The sequence below is a fragment of the Podarcis muralis genome, chromosome 11, assembly GCF_964188315.1.
Source record: "Podarcis muralis chromosome 11, rPodMur119.hap1.1, whole genome shotgun sequence".
Lineage (NCBI taxonomy): Eukaryota > Metazoa > Chordata > Lepidosauria > Squamata > Lacertidae > Podarcis > Podarcis muralis.
This window is the reverse complement of record NC_135665.1, coordinates 58,056,621-58,079,711: the sequence shown is the minus strand read 5'-3', so window position 1 is coordinate 58,079,711 and position 23,091 is coordinate 58,056,621. Positions and strand designations below refer to the sequence as shown.

General features: G+C 46.6%; 1 protein-coding gene across 1 annotated transcript in view; it reads right to left on the bottom strand.

Annotated features, from left to right (window-relative positions):
• The window catches only part of LOXHD1 (lipoxygenase homology PLAT domains 1), a 184,802-nt gene that overhangs the window by 9,983 nt on the left and 151,728 nt on the right, over window positions 1-23,091 (bottom strand). Inside the window, exons 33-37 of the mRNA XM_028749019.2 lie at window positions 20,269-20,454; window positions 17,781-17,908; window positions 14,443-14,560; window positions 6,457-6,634; window positions 3,917-4,102 (exon numbers count right to left, since the gene is read on the bottom strand). Of these exons, the coding sequence (XP_028604852.2) occupies window positions 3,917-4,102; window positions 6,457-6,634; window positions 14,443-14,560; window positions 17,781-17,908; window positions 20,269-20,454 (796 nt within the window). The remainder of the gene's footprint in view (window positions 1-3,916; window positions 4,103-6,456; window positions 6,635-14,442; window positions 14,561-17,780; window positions 17,909-20,268; window positions 20,455-23,091) is intronic.

The following is a 23,091-nucleotide window of genomic DNA, read 5'->3' as shown; positions in this document are numbered from 1 at the left end:
GGGAATTAGGAGTGCTGGGCCACCCCTGCCTGCTGCTGTTGGCGGAGTCTCCTTATTCCTATGGCCCCCTGTTGCATGGAAATCCAGGCCTGCTCTTCCAATTACATACCTGCCATTTCTCATCACTTAACAACAACGAGAAGAAGGGGAAAAAGTGAGGAGCAGAAAAATCCAGCCCAGGCCCTGCTTGCCTGCCAGCCCTTAATTAAGCCTTGAGCTCCAGAAGGCAGTGTTTTGTTAGAGGATTACCCAGGACCGCCATGTGTGCTGGAAGACACCAGGCTCAGGGTTTTTCTTCTTTGGCATCCCTGGAGAAGCAAACCCTTGACAAATAAATGCTCTCTCTCCCAAAGCCCTGTCTCCAGCAGTTTGGGAAGAGAGTCTTTGGCAAACAGAAGGGGGAAAAGGGGGGAGGGAAAGGAACCACAACGTCCGCCTGCGGTGCGAGGAGGAGCGGCTGGGCACTGCGGTGGGAATTGGGGGTTGGCGGACGATCACCCGGTGGCTGGAGGGAAGCCAGCTCTCTGAGCCTGGAACCTGCTATTGGATAGAGGGCAGCTGGCGCAGGAGCCAAACCAGAAGGGAGCTGCTTCTCTGCTCAGGAAGAAAGCAAAATACCGCATTTTTTTGCTCTATAAGACTCACTTTTCCCCTCCTAAAAAGTAAGGGGAAATGTGTGTGCATCTTATGAAGCGAATGCAGGCTGCGCAGCTATCCCAGAAGCCAGAACAGCAAGAGGGTTTGCTGCGCAGCGATTCCTCTTGTTCTCGCTTCTGAGATTCAGAATATTTTTTTTCTTGTTTTCCTCCTTCAAAAACTAGGTGCGTCTTATGGTCTGGTGCGTCTTATAGAGCGAAAAATACGGTAGTTGCTTGGGCAAATAGCTGTGCTTTGAATTGCACTAGGTCTGAATTACATGGGAATTTTGCGATGGCCCCCTTTCTACCGTTTTTTTCAGAAGGCTACAACATATCTATGATTTGCACCCTCTGCCTCTGTTGAAGGGCTCTTCAGGGAGTCAGGACTGAGGAGTAGGCACAGTGCTTCGTTCCCAATCAGTGAGTGTCCAGTAACCTCCTGCTAATCTCCTGGAACTTTTTGTACCACGAATGATCCAGCTTAATTTTATTTTTGTTCTATTTTTATTGAATTGTAGGGTTAGATGGGACCCCAAGGGTCATCTAGTCCAACCCCCTGCAAGCAGGAATTTCAACTAAAGCATCCATGACAGATGGCCATCCAACCTCTGCTTAAAAACCACCAACGAAGGAGAATCCACAATCTCCCAAGGGAGACCGTTCCACTGTCAAGCAGCTCTTACTGTCAGAAAGTTCTTCCTGGCGTTGAGTCGGAATCTCCTTTCTTGTAACTTGAAGCCACTGGTTCGAGTCCTACCCTCCAGAGCAGGAGAAAACAAGCTTACTCTATCTTTTCCCCTTTTCCTTTGTTTTTCTGCGATGGAACTCCTATTTGGGGACTTCCCTGGCTTTTTTCCGGCCCATGTAGGACCAGTCTGGATAGTTGGCCCTGGTGAAGATTTGACGTTTTCATTCCCCAAAAGTTTTTGATTTGAGTTTCTATTGAAATGAGGCTGCATTTTAATGTTGTATTTTAATCTAGTTTTTAAGTTGTATCTTAATCAATTGTTTTATATCTGGTGTTAGCTGCCCTGAGCCCGGTCTTGGCTGGGAAGGGCGGGGTATAAATAAAATTAATTAATTTATTATTATTATTATTATTATTATTATTATTATTATTATTATTATTATTATTATTATTATCTTCCATAGATAGAATCAAGTAGACACTTCCAGAGTTAACGCTAAATAGATTACTGCTGGTAAATGAGCCATCATAGCTGCTAGAGGGCCGTGAAAATTTATGTCCACCCATCTACTTGTCTACCCATGTACTATCTGAAACCAAAGGGTTGAATTGGTTGCCAGATGTGAATCCCCCCCCCCCAGTTCTCCTACCCCACTAAGGACTTTATCCAGTGCTTTTTTTCAATTAAAAAAAAGTTTGGGGTATTCTCATTTTAGGGGTACTCTCAAGAAAACCACCATTTTATAGTTCAAATCAGGAAAAAATAAATACAGTAAATGGACAAAAGTACAGAGAGTCACAAAATGTTTAGGGGTACACATACCCCCAGAAATAAAGCACTGACTTTATCTATCTCAAACCACCTCAACATTCTGTGCATGTGTTTGATGAGGGAGAAAAACTTTTCTCCACCCGCTTTCTCCATGCAACACACAATTTGATAAATTTCTATCAAGTCGTCTCTGAGTCATTTTTTCTCTAAACGAAAAAGCCCCCAATAGCTGCAACCTTTGCTCATAGGGGAAGCAGTGTATAGGGAACAGATCTCTCTAGATGCCCTCAGGAATCTTCCCTGGCCACACCCCTGGGCCTCACCCATTGCTAGCCCTTCCCAGCACCATCCTTGACCATTTGCCCTGCTGGGATTTTGATAAACCCACTTCCGCCCTGCAGAGGAAGTGGGATTGCAGGCACCACGGCCCAACCCCATGCGTGGGGGCTGGAGCCCAGCCCCCGCCCAATTGGGGGAATCCCCGGCTGTGTCACCCCCCTGGCCAGCCAATCGGTTGGCTTTGGGGGCATGGCCCTCCCGATTTAAATGCAGGCATGGCCAGGGATCTCCCTCTTTTCCTGCGTACCAGCTGTTCCTGTTTTCCCCACCCTCCCGCCCTATAAGGTTTTCGTTCCTTGACCTTGCTATGGACCTTGGTTGGTCGCTGTTGATGGGCCTGGTAGGAATTTTTCCACTTGGCAAACTGGCACCAGCCACTTGGTTTTCGCCTACCTCGTAGCAAATCGTAGCAAATCGTCACAACTTTCTTAGTGTTGGCAGTTAGGCATTGGTATTGGTAGAGGGGAGGAAGCGCCATCACCTGCCCCACATATTGAAGCGTAGTCTGATAAAGGATTCGGGGGGCGTGGCCCTGTCCGAAGCCTATGGAGGTGAGGGCCTAAGACACCCCCCCGAGCAGTGACCCTGGGGGAGTTCCTAGTTGTTGTGCATCAGCAGGACTCCCCCTACTGGTGGCTAACCCTTCCTGGACTTCGAGCAAACAGGCTGAAGCTCGATAGTCTGTCCGGATCAATGCCTAAGCCAATACCGCTCATCACCTGTAACCAATAAAGTTGTGGCCATATTTAGCCCATTAACCTTAAATAATTGTGTCATGTGTCACTGGGGGGGGGGGGACGGACGGGAACTCGCCACGCAATATTTCCTGCTTGCTTTGATAGATAATGGAAAGATATTTGTGTGTGGGATCCTCTGAGTTTTGTGTAGCTGGTTTGTCGTTTACCTTACAAAAGTGAGAGTCACATGCATTGCTCCAATCAGTTTCCCCTCTGCGATCAACACCCCCTACTATGTGCCACCATGAAGAGATACAGCCCGCAAAGTGTTAGTTTCTGTTCATATCACTGTGCAGCTGCTTGGAGTCACAGGACTCTGTTTACATTCCAGAGACCTTCCAGACTGTGGGAAGTCTCATGGGAGGGGAGATGGGATGTGACGTTAGTGGTTTTCCTGTTTCCTTTGTTCCTTTGTTCAGTTGCTCTCTGCTTTCATAGAGAGAGGATGTGTTTTTTGTCTGCGTGGTTGGGATAATAAAACTCTTTGCAATGTAGCCCAAACCTCTCGTCTCTTTCCTGTGCTGGAAACTCTGCTGAATGGAACGTGCCTTGGAGCCTTATCAAAGGCTCAGGTTGCTAAACACGTCGTGAGGTGATTCCGAAGGACTCGGGGGAAGAAAATGAGCTTTATGAGCTTGGCTGAGCGGAAATCCTGACACAAAGCAGAAATAGTACCCCCCCCCTCGACCCCTTAAAATAAACCTTTGTTAAAATAAACAAATGAACAAACCATCTTTGTTACCTGTATTGTCGTGCCAGATCCGCACTTTGCAGAGATCCCCAAGACTGAGTATATCGGAGAAATAGAAAACATCCAGCTGGTTCCTCTCAAACTTGTTGGAGGTGTTTGCTTCTTTAAGAGCCAAAGTCCCAGAGTCCCCGTTCTCCCCAAAGATGATCATGAAGACATTGGCATCTGTTCCAGCCGCTGCAGGGATACAGAGAGAGAACAGATTACTGCAGCATGTTATACGTAGGGCTGCCTCTGAAGACTGCTTGGAAACTTCAGCTGGTGCAAAATTCGCCCAGAAATGGAAGCAAGAAGAATTACCAACGAAAGAAGAATGGCAGACGAAATTAATGGACTATGCAGAATTGGATAAAATGACAGGAAGGATTCGAAACCTGCGGGACCAGAGATTCACAGAAGATTGGAAGAAATTTACGAATTATTTGAAGAGCAACTGTAATCAACAAATTACGCTAGTAGGACAACAAGAAGTTTTGTAAGGAGGAATATATGAAATATTGCGAAGAAGAGAAAGAAGAGAGGTGTTAGTTATGATATTTATGTAATAGTGAAAGTAAGAAATGAAAATTAAGTGGGCCGATAAAGCGAGATGAGCGCCGCAACCCCAGAGTTGGCCACGACTGGACCTAATGGTCAAGGGTCCCTTTACCTTTACCTTTACCTTACCCAGATGCTTAAACAGTTGAGGCAATCTTAATCTATTTTAGTATTTTAACTTTTGTATGTTTTAAAGCAGGGATGTGAATCCCGTCGTCCCCCCCCCCTGAATTTCCTGTTTTATGTTTTGTAAACCAGTTTGAGGTTCCATACAATCAGGTGGCATATAAATTTTTATGAAATCTATAAATCAGACTAAATCAAGATCTCTGAAGTCCATTCTGGAGTAATGTGGATTAAGGCCTTTAGCTGGCTGCCCCTGTTCTGTGGAACAGCATCCCTGTTGACTCACGATTACGACAAGTGCTCACTATCTCCACTTCTGGAAACAACTGAAGACATGTTTGTTCTGACAAGCTTTCCCAGCTGAACAAATAGGTCGCTGCCACGGCATTGCTTATTATCTGCCGTTCTTTCCCCTGTTGCTTTTAACTGCGTTTTTAGCAGTTTTTATTGCATTCTGTACATCGCCTTAGACCTTTGCAGAAGGAGATATATAAAACAAAGAGCCAAGAGCTGCTGTGGAATCCTTCTGGAGGCCGGCAAAGGAAAGGACTGTTTTGGGTTACAGTACACCTGCAAAACGTCCCCAAACCCTGCACAGAATATGACAGCTCGTCTCTCGTGGTCCTAGGATGACATACGAATCAGGTTATTGTCCCTGTGCTGGGAGATGCCGCAGTCGAGTGAGTTCCAAACCTGCATGTGCCTCAGTCAGATGTACGTTTATGATTTCTGCTGTATAATCTGATCAAAAACAAGCTCACCTCATTCATTCCCTAATTTGTTTTCCCCCACTGGCTGTCTCAGCTCATAACAAAGTAGAACTCACTGTTGTTAAAAACTATCACCCTTCATTTCCTGGAAAAGAGAAGATGGATGTGCTTGTGTTGACATCTGAAGCTCTCTTCTTTGGGAGCCAGAGTAGTGTTCTCTCTCTCTCTCTCTCTCTCTCTCACACACACACATACACACACACACACACACACACACTGGAGAAAGTTTGTCAGAGTACGAAAGAGGTAAGGTAAGGTAAAGGCAAAAGACCCCTGGACGGTTAAGTCCAGTCAAAGGTGGCTTTGGGGTGCGGCTCTCACCTCGCTTTTCAGACCGAGGGAGCTGGTGTTTATCCACAGACAGCTTTCCAGGTGCCATGAAGCAAGCAGGAATAAACCGCTTCTGGTGCAACGGAACACCGTGACGAGTGCCAGAGTGCACAAAAATGCCATTTACCTTCCTGACACAACAGTACCTATTTATCTACTTGAACTGGTGTGCTTTCAAACTGCTAGGTTGACAGGAGCTGGAACAGAGCAACAAGAGCTCACCCCGTCATGCGGATTCGAACCGCTGACCTTCTGATCGGCAAGTCCAAGAGGCTCGGTGGTTTACACCACAGTGTCACCCGTGTCCTTTCTGAGTATGAAAGAATCAGGAATCAAGGAGATCATGTGTGCTTGTTGTTCAGCTTGTTTAAATAATAATTCACAAGTTCTTTGATAATACCCCTGCCTCTTTTATAAGTAAATATCTATCAGTTCTTCACATTACACATCCTCCAAGACTTCTGAGGGATTTCATGGGTAGCCAAAAAGAGCATCAATCTGGGTAGGAATATTTCCTAAAGAGATCCGTGCATCTGTCAACTGATACCAAATATTTCCAAAAGCAAAATGCTAAGCAAAACTTGAAGGTTCCTCTTCTCTGGCAGAACATCTAAGGGTGTCAACGGAGTTTCAATAAACCTACTAAAATTTCCTTAAGAATTATTTCCTTGGACAGACATAGTGGGTTAGTGACAGTAGAGATTCTATCACAGCAGGGAAAACTCACTGGTTTCTTGTAGAACTGGATGCAACAAATGTTAAACATACCTCCGACATCGCTGGTTTTAACCTGAATCGTATATTCAGTATAATCCATCATCTGCTCATCATCGATTACTGCCGGAATCTCCCATTCCAGGGTGAGATTGTCTCCCCACTGCGTGGAGAGCCATTCATTGTATGCAAACACGGTCACCTCTTGAGTGGTCAGATTCTTCATGGTGATCTAGGGGGGAACCAAACCAAAGGAAAGCGTTCAGTCTGAATTAGGACCCTTTGGATAGCCCTAAAAGAAAGCTTCAGCAACACCCACTGGGGAATTTTTGCTCTTGGGGTGTGGGGTGGGGCAGAGCTGTGGACTCCAGCATCATTGATGCTTACCAGTACAAGTGGTGTGGTAGGGTTAGGGGCACACAGTTACAATGGTGGGACTATTTATATGAATAACCATAGTTTAGAGGTCCCGGGCCCTAAGGAAGTCAGACTATCCTCCACCAGGGCCAGGGCCTTTTCAGTGATGGCTCCGACCTGGTGGAATGCTCTGTCCCATGAGACTAGGGCCCTGCAGGATTTAACCTCTTTCCGTCGGGCCTGTAAGACAGAGCTATTCCATCTGGCCTTTAATTTGAATTCAGCCTGATCTTTTATTTCCCTTCTCTTCCCTCCCCCTCCCCTTTTATGAAGATTACCCTCTCTGAGACCCCACAGCTAATTCTCCCCTGGCCTCCTCGCTGGCCCAAGTAGGACTAATTCAGCCAGCTAGCCCTGGGGATTATCCAATGCTTATTTCCCCTAAATTGATTTTTGAATTTTGAATTTTATTGTTATTCATGTTTTTATACTGTATTTTATGCTGCTTTTATAATTGTTTTAAATTTGTTGTTAGCCACTCTGAGCCCAGTTGAAAAGGCCCTGGCTCTGGTTGAGGCTAATCTGACTTCCTTAGGGCCCGGGACCTCTAGGGTGTTGCTATTTATGGACCTTAAGGTCCTCTGTGGGGCATACCAGTAGGGAGATGCTAAGCTGTATAAGGGAAAGACATACACACCCCTGCTTGCTCTGCTCTCCAACCCCACCTCCCCCTTTGCCATTCCCCCATACCTGACCAAACCCCTTTCCTTTTCTACATGACCCACCCCGTCACCTATCCCACCCCCTCCATTAATCAGCTTGTCTGGGCATGCCAGCTGTTCCTCATGCTGAAGCTGGTGTGGTCACCAATAACTGCAGAGCGTGACGACAGCATACGTTTTTATGTATATAGGAAGATATGAATGACTTTCTTTTGGGGAAACTATCAGGCCAAGCAAAGGTTCCAGCTTTGGGTGCTGGATAGAAGTTTCAGTCTGGAGACGCAGGATATATATGTCTGTTCTGAAGTCTTTTGCTCCATAGCTGGCAAGTATATAAATTCAATAAACATAAATAATATAAACATAAGTACGGAGGCGGGCTTGTGAACCATTGTAATTTCTTCCTATTGCAAACTGTGATACTTCTCCAATGGCAGACTCCTAATTGAAACAACCCATTCATTTTTTAATTGGCATCTCTGATCTGCTGTTTACAATTGGTGGGAGGGTGGAGATTTTGTCAGTTTTTTGAGACAGGGAAACTCAGAGTATCGTGCCTGAGTTTCCATGTAGCAACAAATGGTTAATTAACGAGGTTGATGGCTTCATTTGCCTTCTCATCTTGTCTGCTTAGCACTGACAGTGCACCATCTGTCTGACATTCCAGCTCTGCCCCCACAAGTCCTCCCGTCTGCTCGTTCTCCTATAAACACGCCGCCGACAGAAATTCAAGGGAGCTCAGATTCGTCCTCACACCAGCCTGACACCCCGTTTGAAACCTACAAAGATTCATTTGCGAGTGTGTTACTCATCAGTGCTTTGGAGGGAGGTGAGAGTGCCCTGCATGTGCTGGAAAGAGAAGCAGCGGAAGAAATCTACATTCAGCACCAAATTCCACAGTGCGAAGGACGGAATTCTCCTGCAACCTCTATAAATGTTGCATAGCATGCCAATGTACAACGATCAGCTTAATTTGCTCTGGAACGTATAAATATATCGGATAGCTTATTCTGTTTCCAACACGGACCTGTAATTGCGTGTTCCCGACCCGCCCCCCCAGGTGGAAATAATGACACATGACACAATTATTAAGGTTAATGGGCTAAAAAAAGGCCACGACTTTATTGGTTACAGGTGATGAGCGGTATTGGCTTCTCAAAGCCAATCTGACTCCAGCCCGTCCGCTTGAAGTCCAGGAAGGGTTAACCACAAGTAGGGGGAGTCCTGCTGATGCACATCAACTAGGGGCTCCCCCAGGGTCACCGGTAGGGGGCATGCCTTAGGCCCTCACCTCCCTAGGCTTCGGACAGGGCCATGCCCCCCAGAATCCTTTAACTGACTACCCTTCAATATGCGGGGCAGGTGATGGCGCTACCTCCCCTCTTCCATCTACAGAACTATACCAATACTTAACCACCAATACCCAGAAAGTTGTGACGATTTGCCACAAGGTAGGCAAAAACCAAGTGGCTGGTGCCTATTTGCCAAGTGGAAAAATTCCTACCAGGCCCCTCAACGGCGACCAACTGAGGTCCATAGCAAGTTCAAGGAACGAAAACCTTATAGGGCGGGAGGGTGGGAAAAGCAGGAACAGCTGACGAGCGGACAAAGAGAGAGATCCCCAGCTGCGCCCGTCCTTTATAGGGCAGGCCATGCCCCCAGACCAACCTGATTGGCTGGTTAGGGTGTGACACAGTCGGGAATCCCCCCCAATCACGCAGGCCTGGCCTCCCACCCCCCACGCACGTGGTGGGGCTGTGAAGCCTGAAACCCCACCTTCTTCTTAAGGCGGAAGTGGCTTTATTGGGTGTCTTACTCAGCCACCCCTGTGGCTCAGCTCATAACTGAGTTTGGGGAAGGGCGATAGCTCTGTTGGAGAGCATGTGTTTTGCATACAGCATGTCTCAGGTTCAATCCCAGAATCTCCAGGTAAGGCTAGGCAAAACTCCCTGGATACTGAAAATGCTGAGCTAGATGGACCAATGGTATAAGGAAGCTTCCTCTATTTCCATGAATCCTGTGTTGGTGGAGTTCTGACTGTAGGTTGGGGGGCAGGTCCTAGAGCAAGATGCTCTTAAGGGGCTCCTTTCTGAGTAGCTTCCCTCCTCCCTCACCACTCTTTAGTCCTTCCCATTCACTTGCCCTCTCCCTCTGATCCTAGCCCACCGAAACACAGCCTCCCCCAACCTGTTGCCCTCTAAAATGTTGTTGGGCTACAACTCCCATCAGTTGGCATGCTGGCTGGAGCTGATGGAAGCTGAGGTTCAACAACATCTGGAGAAGACCAGGTTGAAGAGGGCTGGTCTAGATCAGTGGTTCTCAACATGTGGGTCCCCAGATGTTGTTGGACTACAACTCCCATCATGCCAGAGCTCTGGCCTTGCTAGCTAGGGGTGATGGGAGTTGTAGTTCAACAACAACTGAGGACCCACAGGTTGAGAAAGGCTGGTCTAGATAGAGGAAGAGAGCAAGGTATATAATAATAATAATAATAATAATAATAATAATAATAATAATAATTTATTATTTATATCCCGCCCACTCTGGGTGGCCCCCCAACAGAAAATTAAAAGCACAACAAAATGTCAAACATTAAAAACTTCCCTAAACAGGACTGCCTTCAGATGTCTTCTAAAAGTCAGATAGTTGTTTATTTCCTTGACATCTGATGGGAGGTCGTTCCACAGGGCGGGCGCCACTACTGAGAAGGCCCTCTGCCTGGTTCCCTGTAACCTCACTTCTTGCAGCAAGGGAACCACCAGAAGGTCCTCAGTGCTGGACCTCAGTGTCCGGGCAGAACGATGGGAGTAGAGACGCTCCTTCGGATATACTGAACAGAGGCCGTTTAGGGCTTTAAGGGTCAGACCAACACTTTGAATTGTGCTCGGAAACGTACTGGGAGCCAATGTAGGTCTTTCAGGACCAGTGTAATATGGTCTCGGCGGCCACTCCCAGTCACCAGTCTAGCTGCCGCATTCTGGATTAGTTGCAGTTTCTGGGTCGCCTTCAAAGGTAGCCCCACATAGAGCGCATTGCAGTAGTCCAATTAAGTAAAGGATGTAGCTCCAGCTCTCCAACTTGGAGAGCACAGGTTTGCAGGCAGCAGTTACTTCCTAGTCCCCCATTGGGAGTTGGCCAGTGTGGTGTAGTGGTTAAGAGTGGTAGTCTCGTGATCTGGTGAACCAGGTTCGCATCCCCACTCCTCCACATGCAGCTACTGGGTGACCTTGGGCTAGTCACACTTCTCAGCCTCTCAGCCTCGCTCACCTCACAGAGTGTTTATTGTGGGGGAGGAAGGGAAAGGAGATTGTTAGCCTCTTTGAGACTCCTTCGGGTAGTGATAAAGCAGGATATCAAATCCAAACTCTTCTTCTTCGCATGGTTGGGCATCTGCCAAGTTCTGCACCAGTTCAGAGAGACCTCGCTGGTTCTGGGGTGATCTTTGAGAACTTGAAAATGGCTTCCATCATAAAAATGGCTGCCTCCTTTGGTACACATGAGCCGCTGAGCATCTACAGATAAGCACTTTTAATACAGAGTGGGTGGCTCATTGCTTCAGCAGCTGTTTTATTTGAGAGGTGCAGTGCTAAATATCACCCACAAAGCAAAGGCAGGGACTGAAGCAGACTCACTAAAAATATAAAGTCACCACACGCCATTCCATGCAGCCCTATTTTTAATCATCCCACGGGGCAGTTTAATAGAATCATAGAACTGTAAAGTTGGAATTGACCCAAAGGGTCACCTAGTCCCAACTCTTGCGATGCAGGAATCACAGCTAGATTTCAACGACCGGCTTTATTTATTTTTAACAGTAAGACTGCCTTGCAAAAAAATAACAGCCCCAAAGATGCTTTATTCAAAGGTTTAAAAGGCCCCCCAGACCGTTGGTGATAAATTGGATGTTTTGCTTTGTATAATTTTATATTGGAAAATTAATAAAAATATACTTTTTTTAAAAAAGGCACCCCAGACCATTTGAGTGGGTGGAGGGTATGAGGAAATCAGAAATAAACAGTACAATGCTATTCATGTCTAATTAGACGTTAAGCCATGTGAGTCCAAGAAGAAGAAGAAGAGAAGAACAGTTTGGATTTGATACCCTACTTTATCACTACCCGAAGGAGTCTCACAGCGGCTAACATTCTCCTTTCCCTTCCTCCCCCACAACCAACACTCTGTGAGGTGAGTGGGGCTGAGAGACTTCAAAGAAGTGTGACTGGCCCAAGGTCACCCAGCAGCTGCATGTGGAGGAGTGGAGACGCGAACCCGGTTCCCCAGATTATGAGTCTACCGCTCTTAACCACTACACCACAAAGGCTCTCAAACCAGCTCCCATGTAAACGTGCTGAACCAGCACCAAAAGGATTTGTAGGAAGAAAGTCGGGTCGGGGAGATTTCACGAAACCATTTCTCCTCAACTTACAGAATCAATTTTGCCAAATTGCCCAACCCTGTGTGGTTTCCCCATCACCTTCCACATCTCTCACACCTTTGTCCAGTTAAAATCCTTGCTGCCTCCCAGTCATTCCCTTTGCTTTCAGCGTGGTTCCCTATGAAAGGCTGCAAAGCGTGATCATGGGAGGAAGGCTTTGTAGCAGTTCTAGAAGCATGTGTTTTCTTTCCCCTTATATCTCTTTTATGCTAGGGTTGCCATAAGTCTGAGAAATCTCGAACATGTCCTCTTTTGGGGTGCCCAAAATGTTGGGATATTCCGTTCCACTTTAAGGAACAGGCATGATTACTGTGTGTCACATGCCTGTTTACACTCCAGCACAGTATGCTGGGAATTTCTGTTTGTGCATAGCCTTTGCTTTTGCTGTCTTGCTTTGGACACGAAGGAGATCAGACATGTTTTCCTTTGGTCCAGGGGGATTTTTACAATTTTTAGCAAATGTGGGGGTTTTTTTGGAGGGGGGTGTTGGACGGATTGGGCTTGGCAGCAGTAACTGGGTGAGTGGGTTATCACCCCAAAAATGCTCAACAACTTTTTTGTCTGTGTCTGAATTTTTACCTCTAGAAATACGGCAACCCTATTTATGCTCATCTAGCTGCAATGAGCATAAGACACAGAACGAAGACATACAAATATCAAAAGCGACAAATAAATATCATACGCATCCCACATGAAGAATCTTAATTTTTCGTACAGCTGTGTGACTCGATTATATGGGGTGGGGGTGGGAAGCAGAGATGGAAGCAAAGGGAATTTTAAATATTTGGCACACCAAAGAAAGGGGAGGGAGTGATACATTTTGTAACTATTATTTTAAAAGATGCTTTGGCAAAATAAATATCTGAAATGGCCCTTTCAACAATCGCGTGGATCCAAGCCAGGCTTAGCCACCCCCCACTCATGGATGTGCAACATTCTCTCCAAAAGCATCCATGGCAGCTACAATTTCTCCTTGGGGCCTCCTACCACAAAAGAGGATTTGAAATGTATTGCAGGTGCAATGGCTCAAAGCCAATGTGCTCTCCTAATAAAGTCGAACAGCAGAGAGTCCGCTTGGGTAAAATTATAGGTTGCTCTTGGCTTTCCTTACAGATCTCCCATGTCTCCGTTTCTAGCAAGATAAGAAGTTGAAGGGCTGGAGGAAACATTAATGAAAAATGCGACCTTGCCAAGCAGACTTTCCTTATTACCATCCCTCGAAAACCTTGGGATGTAAATAATGAGAGATTGAAGCCCTCTAAAGAAGGAACAAAACACTTGAAATGAAGTGTTTATGGTGTTTGACAGTGTGCTGAAACTGTATTGGGGAACACTGTTTCCCATCTTCCCGGGGAGATGACATTGCGGGCTGGGAGCAAGCCCTTCCCACGTGCATGGAGATGGGTTGCCCCTGCGCCATTGGTTGGTCCTCGGCCGCGTCAACCCAAGGCTGTCCAATCCGGATGGTCCAGGGGCATGGCATGGGCTATTTAAACTGCCCACGGCCAAGGACATGTTCCTTTTCTCCCTGCTTGGGCAGTTCTCCGCCCCCCCCCTTAGGTTAGGCTCTTTATCTCCTGACCTTTCTATGGACTTTGGTTGGTCACCTGTTATTTAACAGGGGCCTGGTAGGAATTTTTTCCACTTGGCAAATTGGCATCGGACATTTGGTTTTTTGCCTAGGTAAAGGGGACCCCTGACCATTAGGTCCAGTCGTGGCCGACTCGGGGGTTGCGGCACTCATCTCGCTTTACTGGCCGAGGGAGCCGCTGTACAGCTTCCGGGTCATGTGGTCAGCATGACTAAGCCGCTTCTGGCAAACCAGAGCAGCGCACAGAAATGCCGTTTACCTTCCTGCCAGAGCGGTACCTATTTATCTACTTGCACTTTGACGTGCTTTTGAACTGCTAGGTTGGCAGGAGCAACGGCCTACCTCGTAGCAATTCACCACAACTTTGTAAGGTTAGGCATTGGAGTATTAGGTTGAAGGTGAGGAGAGGTAGTGGCCATCACCTACCCCTCCTATTTCAAGGGTATTCCTTTAAAGGAATCTGAGGGGCGTGGTCTCTGTCCGAAGCCCCAGACGGGGGTCTAGGGCCATGGACGACCCCTAGCGGTGACCCTGGGGGAGTTCCTAGTTGATGTGCATCACCAGGGCTCCCCCTACCAGTGGTTAACCCTTCCAAGACTCCTACAGATGGGCAGGAGTCAGATATAGTGGTGTGGTTTCCAATTCCTAAGCCAATACCACTCACATTCTGTAACCAACAAAGTTGTGGCCTTTTTAGCCCATTAACCTAAAATACTGTTTCATGTGACTTTATTCCACTTCCCGGGAGGGCTTGGGACCTTGCCACGCAACAGATGGTAGCTTTGACATAAAGCACTTGCCTTAGGTACAGGTAACTCCGGGTAGATCTAGAGAAGAAACCGAAGTCCCTTCTCCAAAATGGAGTCACTCCATGAAAATAATGCACATAGACCATCACCACAAGCAGTGGAGGAGTTCAAGAACTCTGTTGCTACCTGTTCGAGAAACCAATCTGGGCGACACCCTTCTCCATCCGTCCGTATCCTCATCTTCCTGAGTGGTGCAATGTCAGGAATCTCCATGATGAAGGTGTCCTTTTGGCCGATCTCAAATCTGGAGGAATGAGAAATTGGCTCAGAATTAGGTCAGCTTTATACATGAAAGAGCCCCCGGCCGCAGGTGGGAAGAAAGAGTAGGATATTCCAGGTTGCAGGGAGAGTGCTGTTGCACTCATTCCCCACTTGTGGGCTTCCCTGGGGAAGGGTTGGCCAATTGAAGGAAAGGATGCTGGTCTGGTGCTCTGTCTTTTGACTTGGTGGGCCTTGCATAAATTGGCCTTGGGGCGGATGGGAGGCAGAGGATGGAATTTGGCCCGTCCCCCCGTTAAGTGGCCATGGCTGCTTTAAGAGTCTGCTTTGTGGACTCTGCTTGTCACAAGTGAGATTCATGGCAAAATGGTATCCTGGCGCAACTCCATTCCAGAGAATACTTTGCCAAGCAGAAGACGTCTCTTTCCACAAGGGTCAAATCAATCCTGGCACAGGGAAGACCACTTGGAAGACTTCTTTTCAGTCTGGTGTTTTCCTTTTTGTCCATTTAGTCAGGGAAAGTGCCAGGTAGCACTAAAGAGAGTGTCTGTTTACATATCACATAAACGCACAAGCATGAAATTCACATATGCTAATGAATGAAATTTCCTAAAATTTAAATGAAAACCATATCTCACTATAGTTGGGATCAGGCGGTCTGCATCACCTGTGTGTCCAGTCTGCTTGGCAGCTTCAAGGCCTGCTTGCAGACTTCCAGCAGACGTCCGGCCTGATCCAGCATGCTCTCTTCCGATGTCCTTAAGGCCCCCTGCTTTCCCTTCCAATGGTTCATTGAAACAAACTTGGACTGGACAGCTCTTCAGACAGAGGACTGTACTTTATAAAGTAGGACACAGCCCTACTGTGTATGCCTGTCCCTTCTCCAGGAAGTGAGCAAAGATGGCTGGTGTTTGATAAGGCTTGGGGAATTGCTTGAGGGAGGGTTGTATGGACACAGAGTGGGCTGCGACCACAGCAGTGTTCTTCAAACTTAGGGCCCCAGATGTTACTGGGCGACAACTTCCACCATCCTCAGCCAACTTAGCCAATGTTCAGGGATGATGGGAACTGTAGTCCAATGACACCTGGGGCCAGGGGCAGAGGAAGGGGGGTGCAGTGGATGCGGGTCGCCCCGGGTGTCACCACTAAGGGGGGTGAAAAAATGCCTGGTGGCACTCACTGCGGTGGCCTGGGCACCCACAGGCTCTGTGCTGCCCCAAATGGTCCACCCGCTGTCTCCCCCCCCCCCCCAGCTGTAGGGCGGCTGAGTGGGAGGAGGCACACAGAGTCCTTGGAGGTCCCACAGAGTGTCCTGCCCAGCTCGCCCCGCCCCCACAGGTTAGGGTTGTGGAGGAGCGGGGACGCGAACCCAGTTCACCAGATTACGAGTCCACTGCTCTTAGCCACTACACCACACTGGCTGAAGGTCCCTAGCTAATTCTCAGGCATTTCCAGGTAGAAGGTTCTTGCAACAGATGGTGGACCTCTTTCTGGGTGAGACACAGGACAGCCACTGCCAGTTAGCACAGACAATAATGGGCTGGCTGGGCCACCGGCTTGATCCAGGTTCCCATTCAGGCATGAGCAGTTCTGCTATCACGCTGCTCCTGCAAGCAACACATTTAAAGATCCTGCTCATAACTGTTTGTTGGATTCTTAACCTCCCTGTTGCTCCACAGGACAGATTAAATTACACAGAGGCTATTGCCCTGGAGAGATGAACTAGATGGCAAGAGAGCTCTTTGAGAACGCTTAATTTATATGCACGCGGGGGCATAAATCTGAATCAAACACTAACAAGAGGGAAAAGGGGTGAAGACAGAGCAGATAAATGGCCTGGCACAGTGCCCTCTCCTGGATATGGGCTCATCTCTCAGGAGGAACTCATTGGCTGTTCCTGCCCTCATGTCCACTTATCAATTTTTGCATGGCCAGGAGCAATTTTGCAGCTTAAAGCTAATGTAAATTAAATTGCCTTATTATCTGGGACAGTTTAAAGACGTGCTTGTTTTTTATTTATTAAATTTCTATTATGTATTGAATTGTTTCTGTTGCATAAATCACCTTGGGTTATTACTTAAAGAAAGGCTTCAAGTCTTAGGGTAGCTACAATTTGCTGTCCCAATTATCCTCGCATGGCAGTTTTCTGGGATTGTGTCCAGGCCTCTGTGCATTTTGCAATTCCATGGAACTGCAGAAAAACCACCCAAATCTCAGCTTGCCTTTTTTGCTTTTGCTTTTTAAATTTTTTTACAGCAGTTAGGAGAAAAACACGTTTCCAGTCCTGGCAAACTGCCATCTCCATTAGGAAGCAGGCCTGAGACCCTGGAGAGCCATTGCAAGTCAGTGAGGAGCAACCGGCTCAATGGGAACTTCCTATACTCCCTGTTATATTGTTTAGAGTTTCTGATAGGGAAAATCAGATAGAGAGATCAGGTCCACCAACAGTAGGATACACATGTACCAGGCCCTGAGCAAGCAGGGACCCTGGACTTTTAATTTTATTTTTTCAAAAAAGTCAATTAGAGATGTACAGTGGTGCCTCGCAAGACGAAATTAATTCGTTCCGCGAGTTTTTTCGTCTTGCGATTTTTTCATCTTGCAAAGCACGGTTTCAGAAAAGTTTTGGAAAAGCTTCAAAAATCACCAAAGTCTTCAAAAACCTCAAAAAAGGCTACCACACCGCGTGCTATGAGTTGCTCCTCGAAGTCAAGTCGCAACTGTATTAACGGTGTTAAGAAAAAGGAAACAAACTTGCAAGACGTTTCCGTCTTGCGAAGCAATCCCATAGGGAAAATCGTCTTGCGAAGCAGCTCAAAAAACCAAAAACCCTTTCGTCTTGCGGGTTTTCCGTCTTGCGAGGCATTCGTCTTGCGAGGTACCACTGTATAAAGAAAGTTTGAAAGCAAAATGTGGAAGCACCTTTCTAAGACAAATTAGGCAGATACAGAGAGGTTGTTGTTGCTAATGATGCTTAGGAAATGCTGATCGAATATATGTATATGAGCAGCAGTTTTTGGCAGTAGATTGCAGGGAGTAGAGGGCAGGGGCCTCAGTCTACAGCTACCAGGACCAGGAAGTCCCATTGACAGCTGTATGAGAGATCATGATTTGCCCAGGGATAAACTAGGCATTTTCTCAAACCAAGTCCAACACAACGAACCCACAAAGACCAAATGGCCCTCCAGGGGCTCAAGAATGGACTGGGAGCTCTGGAAGAAGGAATTTGGCAAAATCCTGCTTACCTGACTCCGTTTTTTTCCAGCTGCATCTCTTCAGAGCACCCGTTAGATCCAAAGAGCACTATAAAAATACCAGCATCCGTACCGGCGTGTGAGACATCGCCAGTCACAACGGTCACTTCATAGAGAATCTGGGAAGAGATGAAGGACTTGTGATTTTAATTTCTGTAATTAAAATAATATTTATTTATTTTTTTTAAAAAAAATACTTACTGTAATAAAAACCACCAAAGACCAAGCCACAATTGTAAAAAATAGAATGGACTGTGTGTGTGTGTCATTGGCTCCTTAGGCTATGCATGGAACAAGGCTGGCTTTATGGGCAGAAGGAACTTCCAGGTAAACGAAGGGATTAGAGTAAGAAATGAAATCAATTCCACATTAAAGAGAGGGGAAATGTCTTGATATCGGTTGTCCTATTGCACTTCCCTTCCCACCCGAAAATGAACAATTAATTGGTGGAGCTCCTTGCCATAAGTGATATAGAGATAGTCTGTAGCTTGAGCAGTTTAGGGGGATAGGTCCATCGATGGCCATTGGCCATGGTAACTTCTTCCCTAAAAATTGACCAATTCAAGGAGCCCTTCTGAGCACTCCCATACCTAGAGCCCATGTTTTTAATAGCATGGCCCTCATTTTCACAATAATGCCTTAATTTAGAGTACGATCCATCACATTCGAAACGGAAGGCTACAGTTATTAAACTACAAGTCATTACAGTGGTACCTCGGGTTACATACGCTTCAGGTTACATACGCTTCAGGTTACAGACTCCGCTAACCCAGAAATAGTACCTCAGGTTAAGAACTTTACTTCAGGGTGAGAACAGAAATCGTGCTCCGGCAGCACGGCAGCAGCGGGAGGCCCCATTAGGTAAAGTGGTGCTTCAGGTTAAGAACAGTTTCAGGTTAAGAACGGACCTCCGGAACGAATTAAGTACTTAACCCAAGGTACCGCTGTATATGTGTTGGGGCACCTCCAGAAGTGCTGTGGGTTTTTTTTGCTGTGCATTTTCCAACATGTTATTGACAGAATAAAAACACAATAGTGATGTATCTATGCTGGACCTTCTACACATTAGTTGTTCTGCGGTGTTTCCTGTCATGGGCCAGGAGTCAGCTTCACCTGCTGAGCAACAGCCTGAAGGAGCAGACGGCGAAGTGACTCCACCTGCTGCTGATCAGCCTTCTTGCTCCTGATGAGAACCAGCTAGCTCCAGATTTTTTAAGCAGGGTTTCCAGCCTCAGTCGGTTGCTGGAAACAACATTTGTCGTTCCTGGGCAGACCTTGCTGCTTCTTGCGACCATGGACCCTTGGCTTTCTTGACTCCCGGATCATCTGACTATGCACTCTATGTGGGGCTACCTTTGAAGGCGACCCGGAAACTACAACTAATCCAGAATGCGGCAGCTAGACTGGTGACTGGGAGCAGCCGATACCGGTCTTGAAAGACCTACACTGGCTCCCAGTACGTTTCCGAGCACAATTCAAAGTGTTGGTGCTGCCCGTTAGACCCCTAAACTGCCTCGGTCCTGTATACCTGAAGGAGCGTCTCCACCCCCATCGTTCTGCCCGGACACTGAGGTCCAGCACTGAGGGCCTTCTGGCTGTTCCCTCGCTGCGAGAAGCCAAGTTACAGGGAACCAGGCAGAGGGCCTTTTCGGTAGTGGCACCTGCCCTGTGGAACGCCCTCCCACCAGATGTCAAAGAGAAAAACAACTACCAGACTTTTAGAAGACATCTGAAGGCAGCCCTGTTTAGGGAAGGTTTTAATGTTTAGTAGATTATTGTATTTTAATATTTTGTTGGAAGCCGCCCAGAGTGGCTGGAGAAACCCAGCCAGATGGGCGGGGTATAAATTTATTATTATTATTATTATTATTATTATTATTATTATTATTATTATTATCATCATCATCATCATCATCATCATCATTATTTGAACTGAGACCCTCCTGGCCTTAGGACTGCACTGAACCTTATATACAAACTCATCTGAGATTCGGCTGGTCGGCTGACTTCTCCCTTGACTCAGCTGGCAGCACAGGATTATGACATTTCCCTAATGTTACTTTATTATTGGAATCTGGAGGAGGACTACTGTGCTATAGCACAACCAAAGCAGGACTTACACACCCCAGGACATTAGTGGTGTGTAAAGTTATAGCATCAGGAAGTTACAGGACAGGCACCTATTATAAATGATGCAGCATGCCTACCCTGAAACTTTCACAGACATGAACAGTGTTGAAAAGAAGATCATATATAGCTGCCCTGATACCATCATGGGTACAAATAATCATGAATTCACAATAAAAAAAGAATTCTGCAGAACAAAAAGAGTTCCTTTGGTGGTCCGCCAAAGCCACCAGTAATTTTCAAAGGCAAAGGCAGGAGAATTTGAGAACCACTGGTTCCCTCCCAGAAAAAAGAGTTGTATTTGCTTCAGAAATGGCCGGTTGGAGGTATAAGGCAAGGTGATATGACTGACCTTCAGGCCAACGTTGACACAGTCTGCATCCAGGATGTTGTAGACCCGCGAGGTAAGTCCATCTCCCATGTCTCTGGCCAGCCAGCACTTGCAGACAAAGGTATACATGACACCTTTGGTGGGCACAATGATGGTTATTTCTTCCAAGAGCCAGGAGCTTTCTGGTGTGGCGCCATCATGGCCCACCTGGTGGAGCCGGAAAGGAAGAATCACTGTTGGTCAACATGAAAGCTTGGGCAAGCCGATCACACAATGATGGAGAGAATGGCACCACAACACTATGTAAAGGTAAAGGGACCCCTGACCATTAGGTCCAGTCGTGGCCGACTCTGGGGTTGCGGTGCTCATCTCGCTTTATTGGCCGAGGGAGCCAGCGTACAGCTTCTGGGTCATGTGGCCAGCATGACTAAGCCACTTCTGGCGAACCAGAGCAGCGCACAGAAACGCCGTTTACCTTCCCGCCTATTTATCTACTTGCACTTTGACGTGCTTTTGAACTGCTGGGTTGGCAGGAGCAGGGACCGAGCAACAGGAGCTCACCCCGTCACAGGGATTCGAACCGCCGACCTTCTGATCGGCAAGCCCTAGGCTCTGTGGTTTAACCAACAGTGTCACCCGCGTCCTAATTTTTTTCATTTTATTTCATTTCACTTTTAATTTGTATACCGCCTTTCTACTCAAGGCAATTTACACAATTAAATTAACTCTCAAAACACCGGCAAATAATAAACAGATAATAAATAAACAGAAATTCACTCTTAGCAATTGCAATAAATAATAATAAAGACACACAGCTTATAAAATGATTTTTAAATACTTTTATTTATCAGTTGAAAATGGGTGTGGCACGAGGAATTTTTTATTCTGAAAATTTGACCCAGAGAAAAAGGGTTCCAGAACCGCAGCCCCACTGTGTGTTAGCCACCTGGGTGGGGGGTGGGCAGGGGCTGAAGGAGACACTGGAGGAACACAACCCACAGGTGCAAACCACGGCACTTGGCCTGTGCGTGCCTCAGTTCCCCCACCCTCAGGAATCACTGCTGTACTTTATTTCATAAAATTTATTGTATTTTTCCATGTATAACACGCTCCCATGTATAAGAGGCCCCTTATTTTTGGGGACTCCAAATTAAGAAAATGGGGAGAGATTGCCCAGAGTTGTTGTTCAGCTTTTTGGGGGAGGATTGCCCAGACTTGTTGAGCTTTTATTAGGGGGGATTGCCAAAAATCGCTCACTCGCATAACCTGCTCTGCCACTCGCACACGTCGCAATATCCACTTATCGTCTGTCCCCTTGCTGGCAGATGCCGCCAATCGCCCGCCCAACTCATGCACCAACAGCCAATCAACACCAGCCCTTGCCGCAGCCACCAATAACACGCCCAATAGCTGATGACAATCTCAGGCTCGCGGGAGCAGCCAATCACACGTCCCTCCTATGCACTATCCGTGTAGAAGACGACCCCATATTTTTAAACTAATTTTTAAAAATAAAATAACCTCGTCTTATACATGGTAAAGTACGGTATATGCTACAATGCCACATAGCCACTGGGCTGCTTTGTAAACTTCTATTTATTTAATACATTTATGTGCCACTTAATTACTTGCATTTCTCAGCAGGGCCTATAAAAACAATCCACTGGAAATGGGGGAAAACAGAACAATAAAAAATGGACACTACAAGTGAAAGTGAGGGCGATGGAAATGGAAAGACAGTCATGTTCACAAGTAGCACGAAAAGCGGGAGGTGGGGAATATGTTTGTGGAAAAGGGAATCTGGAATTAAAAGGAGGCAGCTTAAAATGTTTGTGGAAAACCTGTGAGCAGCATTGGTTTAGGTCTACCAACCAGCTCTTTGACCCACGAGGGACAGAGTGAAGAACATCTTTCTATAGCTCTGTGGCGCTTCGCAACCATTCCCTGAACTCGCACGACCCTACTTATCTCGGAGAGATGCGAATCCTCTCAGCCGGCGCTGTCTGAACTGTCTGACAAACTGCTAACAGTTTAGACTTCTCTCCAAGAATCTCGCCGCATGTCACTGCTAAATTACTTAAGAGATTAATCTCGGGCACATTCTTATCAGCATAATTATGTATCCCAATCACTTCAAGGGAGCCTCTCCCAGTCAATCAGCCCTAATGAACAATCTGCTCATGAAAACACTGGAAAGCCTGACAGTTCGTCTTGTTCAAAGCAAAAGTTGTTCCTTATTAGCAGAGGCGTCCAAACCCTTTTGGCTTCTCTGCTTCAAGTGGGGAAATTAGTTCCCAGTCCACCCTCCATGCGATAAGTCATTCCATCTGAAACAGCCGATCACTTGTATATCTCCTCCCACTACACACACAAATTTACACGAAACAACTGATAACTTTATCTAACTGTTTCAGCCATCCCTCCCATTTAGGGGCATTACCACCCGGCTAAAGGCTGCATAGCTGCAGAAAATTACATCTAATCACCTTGGAAACTGAGCCATTGACAGGGAGACTGGCAGGTGCTCACAGTGGGGGAGGAATGCAGTTCAGTTTGCATTCCTAACAGGCATGTACCTAATTCGCTGCTCCCAAAATCATGCACGGACCCAAACTGTGGCTGTTCTTTGAAAGGACTTCTCCAGATTTCGCAGTGCATTTCCCAAACCAAGCAATTTGTGCAAAAGAAATGCATATATTAGGGGAAGAGATACATAAAACACATGGGTTAGTGGGAAAAGCCCCCCAAAAAAATGCACCATAAGGGTGCTTTTTTGTTAAACAGTTTATATTAGGCAATACTGCCTATAAATTAAGAAAAAGGCAAACTAAAATGCCGGTGAAT